This window comes from Capricornis sumatraensis, chromosome 4 (assembly GCF_032405125.1).
Source record: "Capricornis sumatraensis isolate serow.1 chromosome 4, serow.2, whole genome shotgun sequence".
Taxonomy (NCBI): Eukaryota; Metazoa; Chordata; class Mammalia; order Artiodactyla; family Bovidae; genus Capricornis; species Capricornis sumatraensis.
Window position 1 is genome coordinate 108,797,785 of NC_091072.1, and position 12,864 is coordinate 108,810,648.

Genomic DNA, 12,864 nt, shown 5'->3' on the forward strand with positions numbered 1-12,864 from the left:
CATAGTATTTGACCGCATAACAACCTTCAGAGGCAGGAAGGGCAGCTCTGGTTGCCTTGTTTTATGATGAAAACTTAAATAGAGGTTCAGAGAAAGCTTAGCCCACCCCCGGTTACGGAGTGAGTTGGTAGTTGAGCTGAGACTAGAACTTGAGTGAGTTCCTTGTCTCTCAGGCCTGTTCACTTCCTCCTAAGAAAGGATTTCTCAAGTTAAAATGTCAATAGCTTACCTCCAGACAGCATGCCTTTTCTGTTGGTGAAACTAGCATTAACACTAACTGAACTTAAAAAAAAAAAAGCCTACTCCTCTGACCCATGGTATCCTCATTTGTTCCATGAGGATGTCAAATTATATTTGAATTATTGTAAATTTGAGGTGACTTACAACTGTTACATTGTAAAATTTTCTGCCCTTGGTCACAAGGCCATGTGACAAGCTGTTTACCAACTATTGATATTTTAGTCTTGAGACAAGCAGGAAAGAGAACTCCTAAGTCTTGGGCATGGCCTCTGGGCAAGATGCTCTGTTCATTCAAATCACAGAAGAAGCCCAGTGAGGCAGATGTTGTTAGTTCCACTGTGAACTGGGAATCCAAGGCTCAGAGAGTTTTAGATATCCTAGCTAAAAAGTAACAGAACTGCCTTTGAACTCAGTGCAGACCTGCGTGATTCTAGCAAGCATGGGCTTTTTACTGCATGGCATCAACATCAAAATTATGTCTGGAATAACTAATCCTACTCTTTTCCCTTCAATAGAATGGATCTGTCCTTATATCATCCCTATTGCTACTCTTGCCATAAAAACTAGTATTACAGCTCCCTTACATGCATGGCTTCTCCCAGTATCCCCCATCAGAGGGGAACATTTGTTTTAATTAATGAGTCTACATTGAACCATCATAACCAACCAAACTTCATAGTTTATTTTAGGGCTGACTCTTGGTGTTGTATTCCATACATTCTTTGAGTTTAAACAAATGTATAATAAACATGCATCAACAATTATAGTATCATACAGAGTATCTTCTACCTTAAAAAGATAAAAACAAAAAGAACTAGCATCACTGTCAGTTTTTGCTCTTGGCTTTTGTGGGTATTACCTCAGCGGCCATGGTGTTTTTATGCAGGGAAGTTACAGAAGTAAAAACTCCATTAGAACCCACGGAGCGGTAAACCACCGACATCTGCTCTATGAGTGCTGGGCGTCCTGGGGTGTGTGGTATAAATACCAGCCTTTGGATCTTGTAAGGTGAGTTCTTAACCAGCTGTGACTATAAAGCTTACGCAGAATAATTAGGGCAGGCTGTGAGCTGGGACAAGCCAACACTGGGGGAAAAACAAACTGAGATGCACAGCTGACACTCAAATTGGACTTCTTCCCAAGAGGCAGCTCATCAGAGGACATGGATTGTTCTCGGTAAACCTGACCTCCTTCTGCTGAGGCTGGTGTTTCCTCTAAAAGGGACTTAGAAAGGGGTGTGTGAGATTAAACCAGGCCTCTCACAGGATTCTGTAAGAAGCTGATCACCCACGTGACTGTTAGTGACAGCGTATCAAAGATTGTTGAGAGGTAACACTGCTTACATGTGTTAATGACAATGGAGTATTAGTAACTCTTGGGCAAATAGGAAATAGAGGGTGCTGTCATTCTAATAAATTTTAGGCTTACTTTCATTTTCATTTCAAACTAATAACCTTTAAAGATTGTTTTAATTCCACAGGTCAAAAAAGTATCTGCTTTTAACTTGAGATAATCATGCATTGAAAATGGATGTCCTTTAATGGTCTATATGTGCCCAATATTCTGCCATGGCAGTGTTTATTCTGTGTAGAGACTGATAATTCAGATTGGGTAATGACAATCCATATGTCATTGATTCCTTATTAAAAAGAAAATCATACTTTATTTCTTAGACTAGGTGGATTAATATCACTTTTCCCTGAGCCCTTAAAAAAATGAGCCCAGAGGAAAATGAAATAATAAGACAACTCACCTTACATTTCGTCTCACTGGGTAGTCATTCTTCCTTCCAGAGTCCTTGTTACAAGGGTTTGCTCTTGTTGAGCCAATGACATTGATGAATTGTGACCCCTTCTGGGTGTGAGTAACAAATGATCCCCATGACCTGAGAAAGTGAAAAATATTTTCTGAGATGAGACCATTTACTTTCGACCAGTCTCAATATGTGATAGAATAGAAGGGGGGGAAAAATCAAAGTCAGTCCTGGCAAAGCATCTCCCATCCATGACAGTTACTTGATTAAGATTTTGCAATTTTTTGATGAGTATTAATTAACTATCCATTGTGTTCCTAGTACAAAACTAAGTGCCTTTGGCAAAAACAGAGAACCCATGGTCTCTGGCTTTGAGAAATGCATGGTTTCCTTCAAGAAAACCAGCCCTGCAAACTTGAAACAACTGGAAAACAAGGCTTTGCATAATTTGGTAGCATGTGTGACAGAGGCCAAAAGTTTGACAGCAATTAGGAAAAATGGAAGGATGGATCTGGGCCAGTGCCCCGTGTAAGGCTCCGTAGAGCCGAGGCCTAGAAGAGCAGTGGGATTGGTGTTGGCCAAGGAGAAGGGGCATGAAAAACACAAGCAAGATTTGAATGGAATGATGTTGTTGAGCAACTAGGGGATCACATATCTTAAATAGTTCCTGCCCTATATCTAGCTTTTGCTTCCTCCACATCTCTCAAATCACACCGAGTATCTCCTCTGCCACCACTGCCTTCACCTGTGACCTGGACTATGACTGTTTTCCTCTACCTGGTCTTCCTTTTTCCTCTCTGGCCCTTCCACAACATTCTCTACCCTGGAGACAAAATGTGTTGTTGTTGTTCAGTCACGAAGTTCTGTCCAACTCTTTGCAAACCCCATGAACTGCAGTGCACCAGGCTTCCCTGTCCTTCACTATCTCCCAGAGTGTGCTCAAACCCATGTCCATTGAGTCAGTGATGCCATCCAACCATCTCATCCTCTGTTGCCCGCTTCTTCTCCTGCCCTCAATCTTTCCCAGGATCTGGGTATTTTCCAATGAGTTGGCTCTTCACATCAGGTGGCCAAAGTATTGGAGCTTCAGCTTCAGTATCAGTCCATCCAATGAATATTCAGGGTTGATTTCCTCTAGGATTGACTGGTTTGATCTCCTTGCTGTCCAAGGGGCTGGATTGGCTAAAATCCTTTCACCATTTTTCAGTTTTCTCAGGACAAAAGTCAGTGTATGGTCTGTAAGGCCCATCCAGGCTTAGCCTTTGCCCACCTCAACAGCCCACTTGTTTTTTAAAGATTTTTTTAAATGCAGACTATTTTTAAAGTCTTTATTGAATTTTGAATTTTTTTTTACAATATTGTTTCTGTTTTATGTTTTGATTTTTTGGCCACAAGGCATTAGCTCCCCAACCTGGAATCAAACCTGTACTTCCTGCATTGGAAGGCGAAGTCATAACCACTGGACACCCAGGGAAGCCCCAGTCCATTTCCTGTTGTCAGTGTTCCAGCCACACTGCCCTTATTTCACCAACATCACTCCTACCACAGGGCCTCTGTTTCCTCTGCTGGAAAGACTCTATCCCTAACCCCACCTAGTTAACTTTCATTCATCAGCACAGCAGTCACTGCCTCAGGGAAGAAGTCTTCCCTGGCTAAAGTTGTCAGATTGCCTTGTTACACATGCTTATGGCACTGTGTCCCTCTCTTCTCTTTTCCCAGTTTTGTAACTAGAAGCTTATTTCTTTAATTGATTTATATATGCCCCCTCTGTCACCCACAAGCTTCAGAGTAGGGACCAAGCTTATTTTGCTCACCATTGTATTCTCAGCACTTAGCAAAGTATTTGGCATAGATCAGGTGTTTTTTAATTTGTTGAATGAATACATGAATGTATGTGTATATGAATATATGCTGTAAAAGTCTTCTGGAAGAGGAAGGTTTCTGTTGAGACATAGTAGGAGATATGATACATAATTCATGATTTTTAGGAGCCATTGTGTAGGAGGAGAGCGGCAGACAGTATTCAGGGACAGATGGTCAACATTTGTCAACATTTGTCTAGAATGAGAATAAAAAATAATTAGAGTATTCTTATACTGGACTAAGAAATAATTAAGCTCTAAGTTATGAAATGTGGGATAGGAAACACAATAATAATATTTAAGAAATAAAAACCAAGGAACTCTCTGGACACTTTCAGATTCACATACCACAGGGCACTAGGCAGACTGGTTAGTCTCAGAAAAATACTTATAGAGGTAGATGCTGATGCCTGTGAAAAGTCCTCACTTAAAAGGGAAAGTTGCTCTCAGTATTGATTCATACTGAGTCTCAGTAGAGTTCTTTCTTAGTGATATCTTATGATTCTAGCATTGTAAACATCTTATAAAATTACAAAATATTAAAAGGGGGTGTTTAAAGGTTTTTGCCGTAATTTTGTTTATTATTCTTAAAAATATATATAATACATAAACAAACACACACTTAGAAATGGCAAAAATATTATATGTTGGCACCAAGTCTTCAGATTCCCCTGATTCCTCATGATTAACAGTATTATACATAATTTCCTGAATAAGCTGGGTTTATCCTATGTTTTCAGAACAAGTTTGTGTATGATCATGTTCTTGTATGAAAGGGTTCATACTATTTCTTTTCTAGAGTAATAGGAAAAGAAGTTTAAGTCCAGAGCCTAGATTTGCTCAAACATTCCATTCTCTTGGCTTAATTTGTCTGTATGGTTATCAGCAAGGCCACCACAGAGTAAAATGACTGGTCAAAGTGTTAGAATGCCTGACTACAAACACTTCAATATAATTTGCAAGACTTTTATATCGTAAACAGGCGGTACTTTGGAGAGAAGATTGGGTTGTATTTTGCCTGGTTGGGCTGGTACACCGGCATGCTCTTCCCAGCTGCCTTCATTGGACTGTTTGTCTTTTTGTATGGCGTCATCACTCTGGATCACTGCCAAGTCAGGTATGGAGAGCTCTGGGTGAGCCTGCCTTTGCTTATGCTTGGAGATGGGTATTTGTGATTTGGGAGTGTTTACAGACTGTGGGTCTACTTAGCTATTCATTTTAACATCTTTCCAGTCTCCTGGGAAAATTCTAAAGGTTCAGTTCACAAAATCTGTCCATCCATTGCCCTTGCTGCTGTGGTCTCTAGCTACCCAGGAGTTCACTTTTATGGATATACAAGTCACTGTGAATCCACAGAGGGCTTGCCAGGTGGCTCAGTGGTAAAGAACCTGTCTGCCAATGCGGGAGAGGTGGGTTCCGTCCTTGGATTGAGAAGATATCCCTGGAGGAGGAAATGGCACCCTACTCTGGTATGTCTGCCCGGAGAATCCCATGGACAGAGGAGCCTGGTGGATTACAGTCCATAGGGTCTTAAAGACTCAGACATGACTGAGCACACAGACATGTATCCACAGAATAATGGCTTTCATTCACTGGCTCAAAGTTGTTTTCTTTCTGACTTTTTTACCTTATTTCCTACTACTACTGCAAAATAGTGGGTTAATTACCTGTTTATCAATTGTGTGTTCTTACACAGACCTGTAAGCTAGACACCTGTAAGAGAAACATCTCACCAACTTTCTGGGACCTTGAGAATGAGTCAGTGTTAGCAATTGTTTTCTTGGCTCTTTCACTAGAATATAGTCTAAGGTATTCATAGAGCTCTTAATACAGTGCTGGACAATGCCCTTAAATAAGAAATGTGCCTTTTAGAAGTGATTGCAAAAATAGAAGTGACCTACAAAAATATTTTAATTTCTGGGGAAATTGTTAATGAGATGTAATTTTCTCCTAGAACTATTCCCTTGTATTTTTTCCTCCATAATTTATTCTTATTTATCATGCACACAGAAATTAAGGCTGGCACTTCCCCCCAACCCATTGTTTCCCCATCTATTTGCCATGAAGTGATGGGACTGGATGCTATGATCTTAGTTTTCTGAATGTTGAGTTTTAAGCCAACTTTTTCACTCTCCTCTTTCATTTTCATCAAGAGGCTCTTTAGTTCTTCTTCGCTTTCTGCCATAAGGGTGGTGTCATCTGCATATTAATAATGGTAAAAGCAACAATTTACTCTCCAGGGAAATTTGATAGTCCTTAACCTGTGTTCATTTTAACACAGTATAATCAAAGTATAAATTGTCAGGATGGGGGCCACATAAGGCTGGCATTTAAGGTGTCTCATTTTTCCCATAATTCAGTATGAAATGTCTTCAAACCTGTGCAGTATTGTAAATGACTCCTGTATAATCTGAGATATAACCATCAATATTTTGCTTCATGTGTTTTCCTGAGCTTAGCTTATTAATATGGAAAAGCCAAGAAACAGCCTGATAAATAAGTAGGTTTATCAAACTATAAAACTGTGTAGGCACTTGGTTACATTAATAACTAAGAAAAGGCTAAGCTTCCAAGGGCAAAAATTTGATCTACTGAATCTTATTTACTGGTCGACTAGTCTGGTGAAATTGAAGGGGAAGAAAATGCTGTTATGTCATCAAAAAGCAGTCCTTTTCTGTTCTGTTTTCCAGTAAAGAAGTATGCCAAGCTACAGATATCATCATGTGTCCTGTGTGTGATAAATACTGTCCATTCATGAGGCTGTCAGACAGCTGCGTTTATGCCAAGGTAATTCCAATATGCAGTATTTTAGTCGGATTAAATTTAATATATATCTTCACGAGAGACAGTGGTGACCACATTCTTTCTGTCCATTTTAATCTTTGATTCTCAAGTTTATTTTGTAGGAGAGGTTTATCTTTATCATTTAGTACTCTAATTCAGATATCTTTTTATTGCATATGTGTTTTCAATGTTGTGGTTCTGATTATTATCACAGGGAGCAAATAGAACAGTTGATAGAATCAGTGGAAGTTAAGTTCAGGTCTTGACTGTGCTCTTTACCACTTGTCAGTGTAGGAGCACATTATGTAACCTCTTCTGTGCCTCAGTTTTCTCATCTGTGAAGTGGAGAACATGATGACTGTTTCATTTTTTAAATGTGATAAGGTGTATGATGAGCATGAAAAAAGTGAAAGTGTTAGTCACTCAGTCGTGTCCCACTCTTTGCGATCCCATGGACTGTACTATAGCCCACCAGGCTCCTCTGTTCATGGAATTCTCCAGACAAGAATACTGGAGTGGGTAGCCATTCCCTTCTCCAGGAGATTGTCCCAACCCAGGGATTGAACCCATGTCTCCTGCACTGCAGGCAGATTCTTTTACTGTCTGAGCCGCCAGGTGGGTATAGTGCTTGGCAAACGGCAAGATCTCAGTAAATGACAACTGCTGTCATTTTCCTCCTCTTCGCCATCATTATTATCCAAAAGACTAGACTGACAGGTAGCTCAGCTGCTTACTGCCTTGACCTTGCACATGTACAACCTCTTTGAGCATAAACTTTCTCATCTTTAAAGTGCAAGCGTTGATAGCTGCCCTCTCTGCCCCATGGCATGTCATGAGGACTAAAGAAGAAAATAGATGTGAAAGTGTTTTGAAAAAATTACATAGAACCACTCTGTCTATGTGTTATTACATACCCCTTTCTGATATTATACCTTACTTCATTAAAGTTTTAGACATGTTCATTGAAATTCTAGGGTTTATTACTGAAGGGTAGTATCCTTAATGTAAAGCAATGGCTGAAATATAGACTGATGAAGACTTTTCCAAGACCCACTGCCTATCAGCTTACCCCGATTTCAGGTATAAAAGGGGTTGGCAGATTTTATGTAACCTCCGCAATCACTGTGACTTGGATTTTTCTGTGTATACAGCTGGCATTGCAGAGTTTAAGTGTAGGAACATTTGATCAGCAGCCCAGGAGCCCATCTGCCCATTCATGCTGTCTCTAGCCCTGCAGGTGGCCAGTCTGGTGGGAGGATAAGCACCCAGCTATGATTTTAGAAAGATCTGGGCTCTTAGTATGAGCTACAAAGATCCAAAAAAGTACCAAATACTCTCCCTTCCTTTGGTGAACACGCAGATAGACCTGCCTGGATGAGGACGAATTCAGTAGAGTGAGCTTGGGAAACAGAAAGGTGGTGCTGAGAATCAGAAGACTTTGTTCAGTAATATAATCTTGTTTAAAGATTATGAGCTAAGCACAAATGACTCAGGTGTAAAAATCCTGCTTTTGAGGAATCTCAGAAGCCCAGTTATTTTTTGCTTGGGGGTGTTTGTTATGTGAAAGGTCTGCCTTGAATAAAAATCTTTTTTTTAGGGGAGCTATAATAATTCCTTAAAAGGAGCATCATGAATAGTTTCAAGTGCTCAGATTTCATCAATATCTGTTTCAGAAAGTGTATATTGCCTAGTTTGGAGTTTTTTGGAGGCAGCTGACTTCCCCAGATATCCTGTTATTTTAGCCCATGAGTGCTGGTCCCATGAAGTATCAGTCACTTAGGGTGAGGGTCAGAAGCCAGATCAGTCCTGGTGAGTTTACAAAGAGAAGAGAACAGTGTGTCCTAGGCACCACTGAGTGTAGGAATTTTCTGGTCAGTTTCATTTTTAAGCCTGCTTAGAACAAAGCAGAATTGGGAGAATTGACTGTAACCAACCATTCCTGGGGTTTAAAAGGGAAAACACTGAGAAGTGAAAGCCTGAGGCCAAATGGCCAGGCTGCACCTGGATCCCTCATTTCTCCAACAAAACAGGACTCTCTGAGCATCCCTGACATCACCCCCACGAATATCTGCCCTCATGGTTTGACCTGCTGTCCTTGATTGCTGAGGGAGGGGAAACTAATTTTCCAGTGACCACTGAGGTAGGGGCTAGAATGGAACTTACATATTTCTCTATCCTGTGTTCTCACTCCACTTGGGAATCACCTCCACCCCCGCCATTTCACTCACGCGTGTGCGTGTGCACACACACACACACTTTAAAGCAACCTTCTAACTCCCCCAGCATTTCTCAGGCTCTTTGTCTCTGTGTTTTGTTCCATCAATTCCTGAAATCGACTATCCTGTTTTTCTGACTTTGATTTTGGCAGAGGGAGCCATCAGCTTATCCTAGCTCACTACCTTAGGAGGGACTGGACGTTCCTCTTCATCCTGATAAACATATTTCCAGATTGGTAACCGCAGCTGGAAAACGTGTCTCTCCAAGTGTTTGCATACCAATCCTAGAGAAGGACTCCTATGGGCTGTATTTGAGCCACGTGACTCCTAGTGACCTACATGAGAGAGACCTGTTACCCAGAGGAGGAGGAAAGCTGATCCACACAGCCCAAAACAATGACAACCACAATCCATTCCAGAATCTTCCCTGATGGTGCAGGGAGTTTCCACCAAGGACTACCCTAGTAAGGGGCACAAACTAACCACCTACCATTAGGACTTTCAGGCTTGATTTGATGCTGACCACCTGATGTACACAGCGTAACACTCCTTCTGGCATCAAAATAAATTGGCTTCAGACTTGTCTCACACTAAGTATTTAAATACTGTCTGTCTCTCCTGTGTTTAAAGAAATAAGTCATAAACTTGTGGAAAATTTTGAAATATTTTGTACTCTGATATAATAGGAAAAGACTTGCTTATACTTGGCTGTTCTCCAAGGGACAGTAAAGTATATTTTATAGAGAGCTATAAAGCACCAAAAAAGGTTATGCTTTATGAATGTATCAGTCATCATTTCAATTTGGCCTGACACTGGTGTGATTTATCCTGGAGGCGGAAATGAGCTCGGCAGTTTCGCAACAGAAATAGATATTTTTGTTTTCTGCCATGGTGATTGCAATAAAATGTATTATTTTAGCAATAGTGTATTTGCTAGCTGTCTCTGTGTCATGAATAAGAGGTAAATGTAGTGATTACCTGAGGTTTTAATAGAGGTAGAAGTTAATGGGTTGCTCTTCTTTACAGTGCTGAAGTCCAGAGGGCAGCCCAGAAAATGTTTGTTCAAAACTATACACACAAAATAGACATGTTTTCAAAGAGAATAAATGAGGCATTAAAACCAGTGCTGGGAAAATCAGAAACATTTACAGCAGCAACATGAATACCTACCAGCCTTAAATACAAACCTATCCGTATGTAGATGTGTGTTAGTTTTTATAATGCACAAAAGGAAATTCTTAATAGCACCACTGGGGCTGCTGATCCATGCTCAACTAAGTGATACTCACATAAATGGAGCAAATTCTCTTTTCCATATCCAGACTATTTCACAGTTTGAAAAAAAAGAAAAGAAACTTCTTCCCTCTGATCTAAAAGGAATATCCCCCAAAGAAACCCTTTAAAATTCATCGCATCATCAGAGCTATTTTTCTAGAATGTGACAAATGTGAATGGGAGTATTGTATATAAGACATTGGTTTAACTGTGACTCATGTTCCCAGGTAACCCACCTTTTTGACAATGGAGCCACTGTCTTCTTTGCTGTCTTCATGGCAGTCTGGGGTAAGTGTTCCACATTTGTATGACTTGAGTTCCCATCATTTGCTCTATGATATGTTCCTTTAAAATCTGATTTTGAATATGAGAGGAAGAAGCATAAGTAAATTCAGTTTGGCTGTTCTGTTAGACACAAGTTGATAAATCATTCATTTGGTTTATTTTTAAGGTGATGTTTTATAGGACAACATGTCTTATTTCTCTTAAGCCTTCCAACAATTTCATCAGCATTCCATTACTGGAGTAAAATTCACCTTCTGTTGGAGACGAAAGTAAAGCTTATAGTATACCAAAAGGTCTGATGGTTAAGACCTGATTACACATCTCAGTGTATATGGGAATTTCTAATGCGAGTGGAATATTTTCATCTGACTAGTGTGTGAATACTCTCCTCTAGCATTCTTCCAGTTCTGATCAAAATGACTCCTTATAAACAAGAGCTACTTACAGTGCTGAATTGAGTCCTTTTAAATAGTTTCAAGCCAATAGCCATATAATAACAAAGTATGATGGAACATTCACTGAAAGAATTATTTAGCCCAAAGGAGTTACTTCTCCCACTTTTGGGTTTAATAGTATCTTCCTCAGTACCGTTTATTTCAGTCACTCAGTCATGTCCGACTCTTTGCAACCTCATGGACTGCAGCATGCCAGGCTTCCCTGTCCATCACCAACTCCCAGAGCTTGCTCACACTCATATCCATTGAGTTGGTGATGCCATCCAACCATCTCATCCTCTGTTGTCCCCTTCTCCTCCTGCCTGCAGTCTTGCCCAGCATCAGGGTCTTTTCCAATGAGTCAGTTCTTTGCATCAGGTGGCCAAAGTATTGGAGTTTCAGCTTCAGCATCAGTCCTTCCAATGAATATTCAGGACTGATTTTTTTTAGGATGGACTGGTTGGATCTCCTTGCAGTCCAAGGGACTCTGAAGAGCCTACTCCCAACACCACAGTTCAAAAGCATCAATTCTTCATTACTCAGCTTTCTTTATGGTCCAACTCTCACATCCATACATAACTACTGGGAAAACCATAGCTTTGACTAGATGGACCTTTGTTGGCAAAGTAATGTCTCTGCTTTTTAATATGCCATCTAAGTTGATCATAGCTTTTCTTCCAAGGAACAAGTGTCTTTTAATTTTATGGCTGCAGTCACCATCTGCAGTGATTTTAGAGCCCAAGAAAATAAAGTCTCTCACTGTTTCCATTGTTTCCCTATCTACTTGCCATGAAGTGATGGGACTGGATGTCATGATCTTAATTTTCTGAATGTTGAGTTTTAAGCCAACTTTTTCACTCTCCTTTTTCACTTTCATCAAGAGGCTCTTTAGTTCTTCTTCGCTTTCTGTCATAAGGGTGGTATCATCTGCATATCTGAGATTATTGATATTTCTCCCAGCAACCTTGATTCCAGCTTGTGCTTCATCCAGCCCAGCGTTTCTCATGATGTACTCTGAATATAAGTTAAATAAGCAGGGTGACAATATACAGCCTTGACGTATCTTGCTAGTAAAATAATTATAAAGCTTTAATTTAATCATATATAAAAGTCAGGACAAATTTGTAATAAATGATGAATGGTGGTTACCTTTGGAGAGGAGGTTATCTGTCATGGAAGGGTAAGTGAACAGTGAGGAGAGACCTTTTACACTATGTATTTTCAATTTGGTTTGAATGCTTTTTACAACATTTATGCATTTCTTCCAGAACATAAAAGGCCAGAAATCTCAATTTTGAGGTTATTGAACTCTACTCACTCAAGGCTTAGGTTCATGTTGTTCCTTATGTCTAAAATGAATATTAGAATCTTTGCCAACTTTCAAGGCCCAGCTGAAATGGCATCTTCACCAGCCAGAAAGTGTCTTCCTCCTTTGAACTTTCATAGCATTTGGTTTATGCCCAGTCTTTGGGCACTAATAATAATTTGCAAACACAATTTTTCTCATAGGTTCATGGTCCACAGGGACCATTATGATCATGGGAGTCCTTATATGTTTCTTTTAAAGACAGAGAGATTAATGTTTATTGGATGGATGGACAGATGGATGAATGGATGGATTGGAGGAAAAGAAGGAAAAGAGAAGAAAATTACCAGCAGAATTTTTTTAAAAAAATGCTTATTTGGTTGTGTTGTTTTTAGTTGTGGCACATGGGATCTTCATCCTGGCACATGGGATCTTCATCGCGTTATATGGGATTTTGTGGTGCACGGCCTTTGTAGTTGTGGTATGCGGGCTTAGTTGCCCCGAGGCATGTGGAATCTAAGTTCCCCAACCAGGGCTCAAGCCCACATTCCCTGCATTGCAAGGCAGATTCTTAACCACTGGACCACCAGGGAAGTCCCACCGAAAGAATCTCTTTGTGAGACAATGAATATGTTTAAATGGACTCTGCGACAAGTAGAAATATAAACCCTTGTTCTCTTTAGGGGGATTGTCCTATATATTTTATGTC

General features: G+C 40.1%; 1 protein-coding gene across 1 annotated transcript in view; it reads left to right on the forward strand.

Moving 5' to 3' along the window:
* The window catches only part of ANO4 (anoctamin 4), a 216,837-nt gene that overhangs the window by 130,829 nt on the left and 73,144 nt on the right, over positions 1-12,864 (forward strand). Inside the window, exons 10-13 of the mRNA XM_068971475.1 lie at positions 1,127-1,248; positions 4,838-4,972; positions 6,546-6,642; positions 10,358-10,418. Coding sequence (XP_068827576.1) covers positions 1,127-1,248; positions 4,838-4,972; positions 6,546-6,642; positions 10,358-10,418 — 415 coding nt within the window. The remainder of the gene's footprint in view (positions 1-1,126; positions 1,249-4,837; positions 4,973-6,545; positions 6,643-10,357; positions 10,419-12,864) is intronic.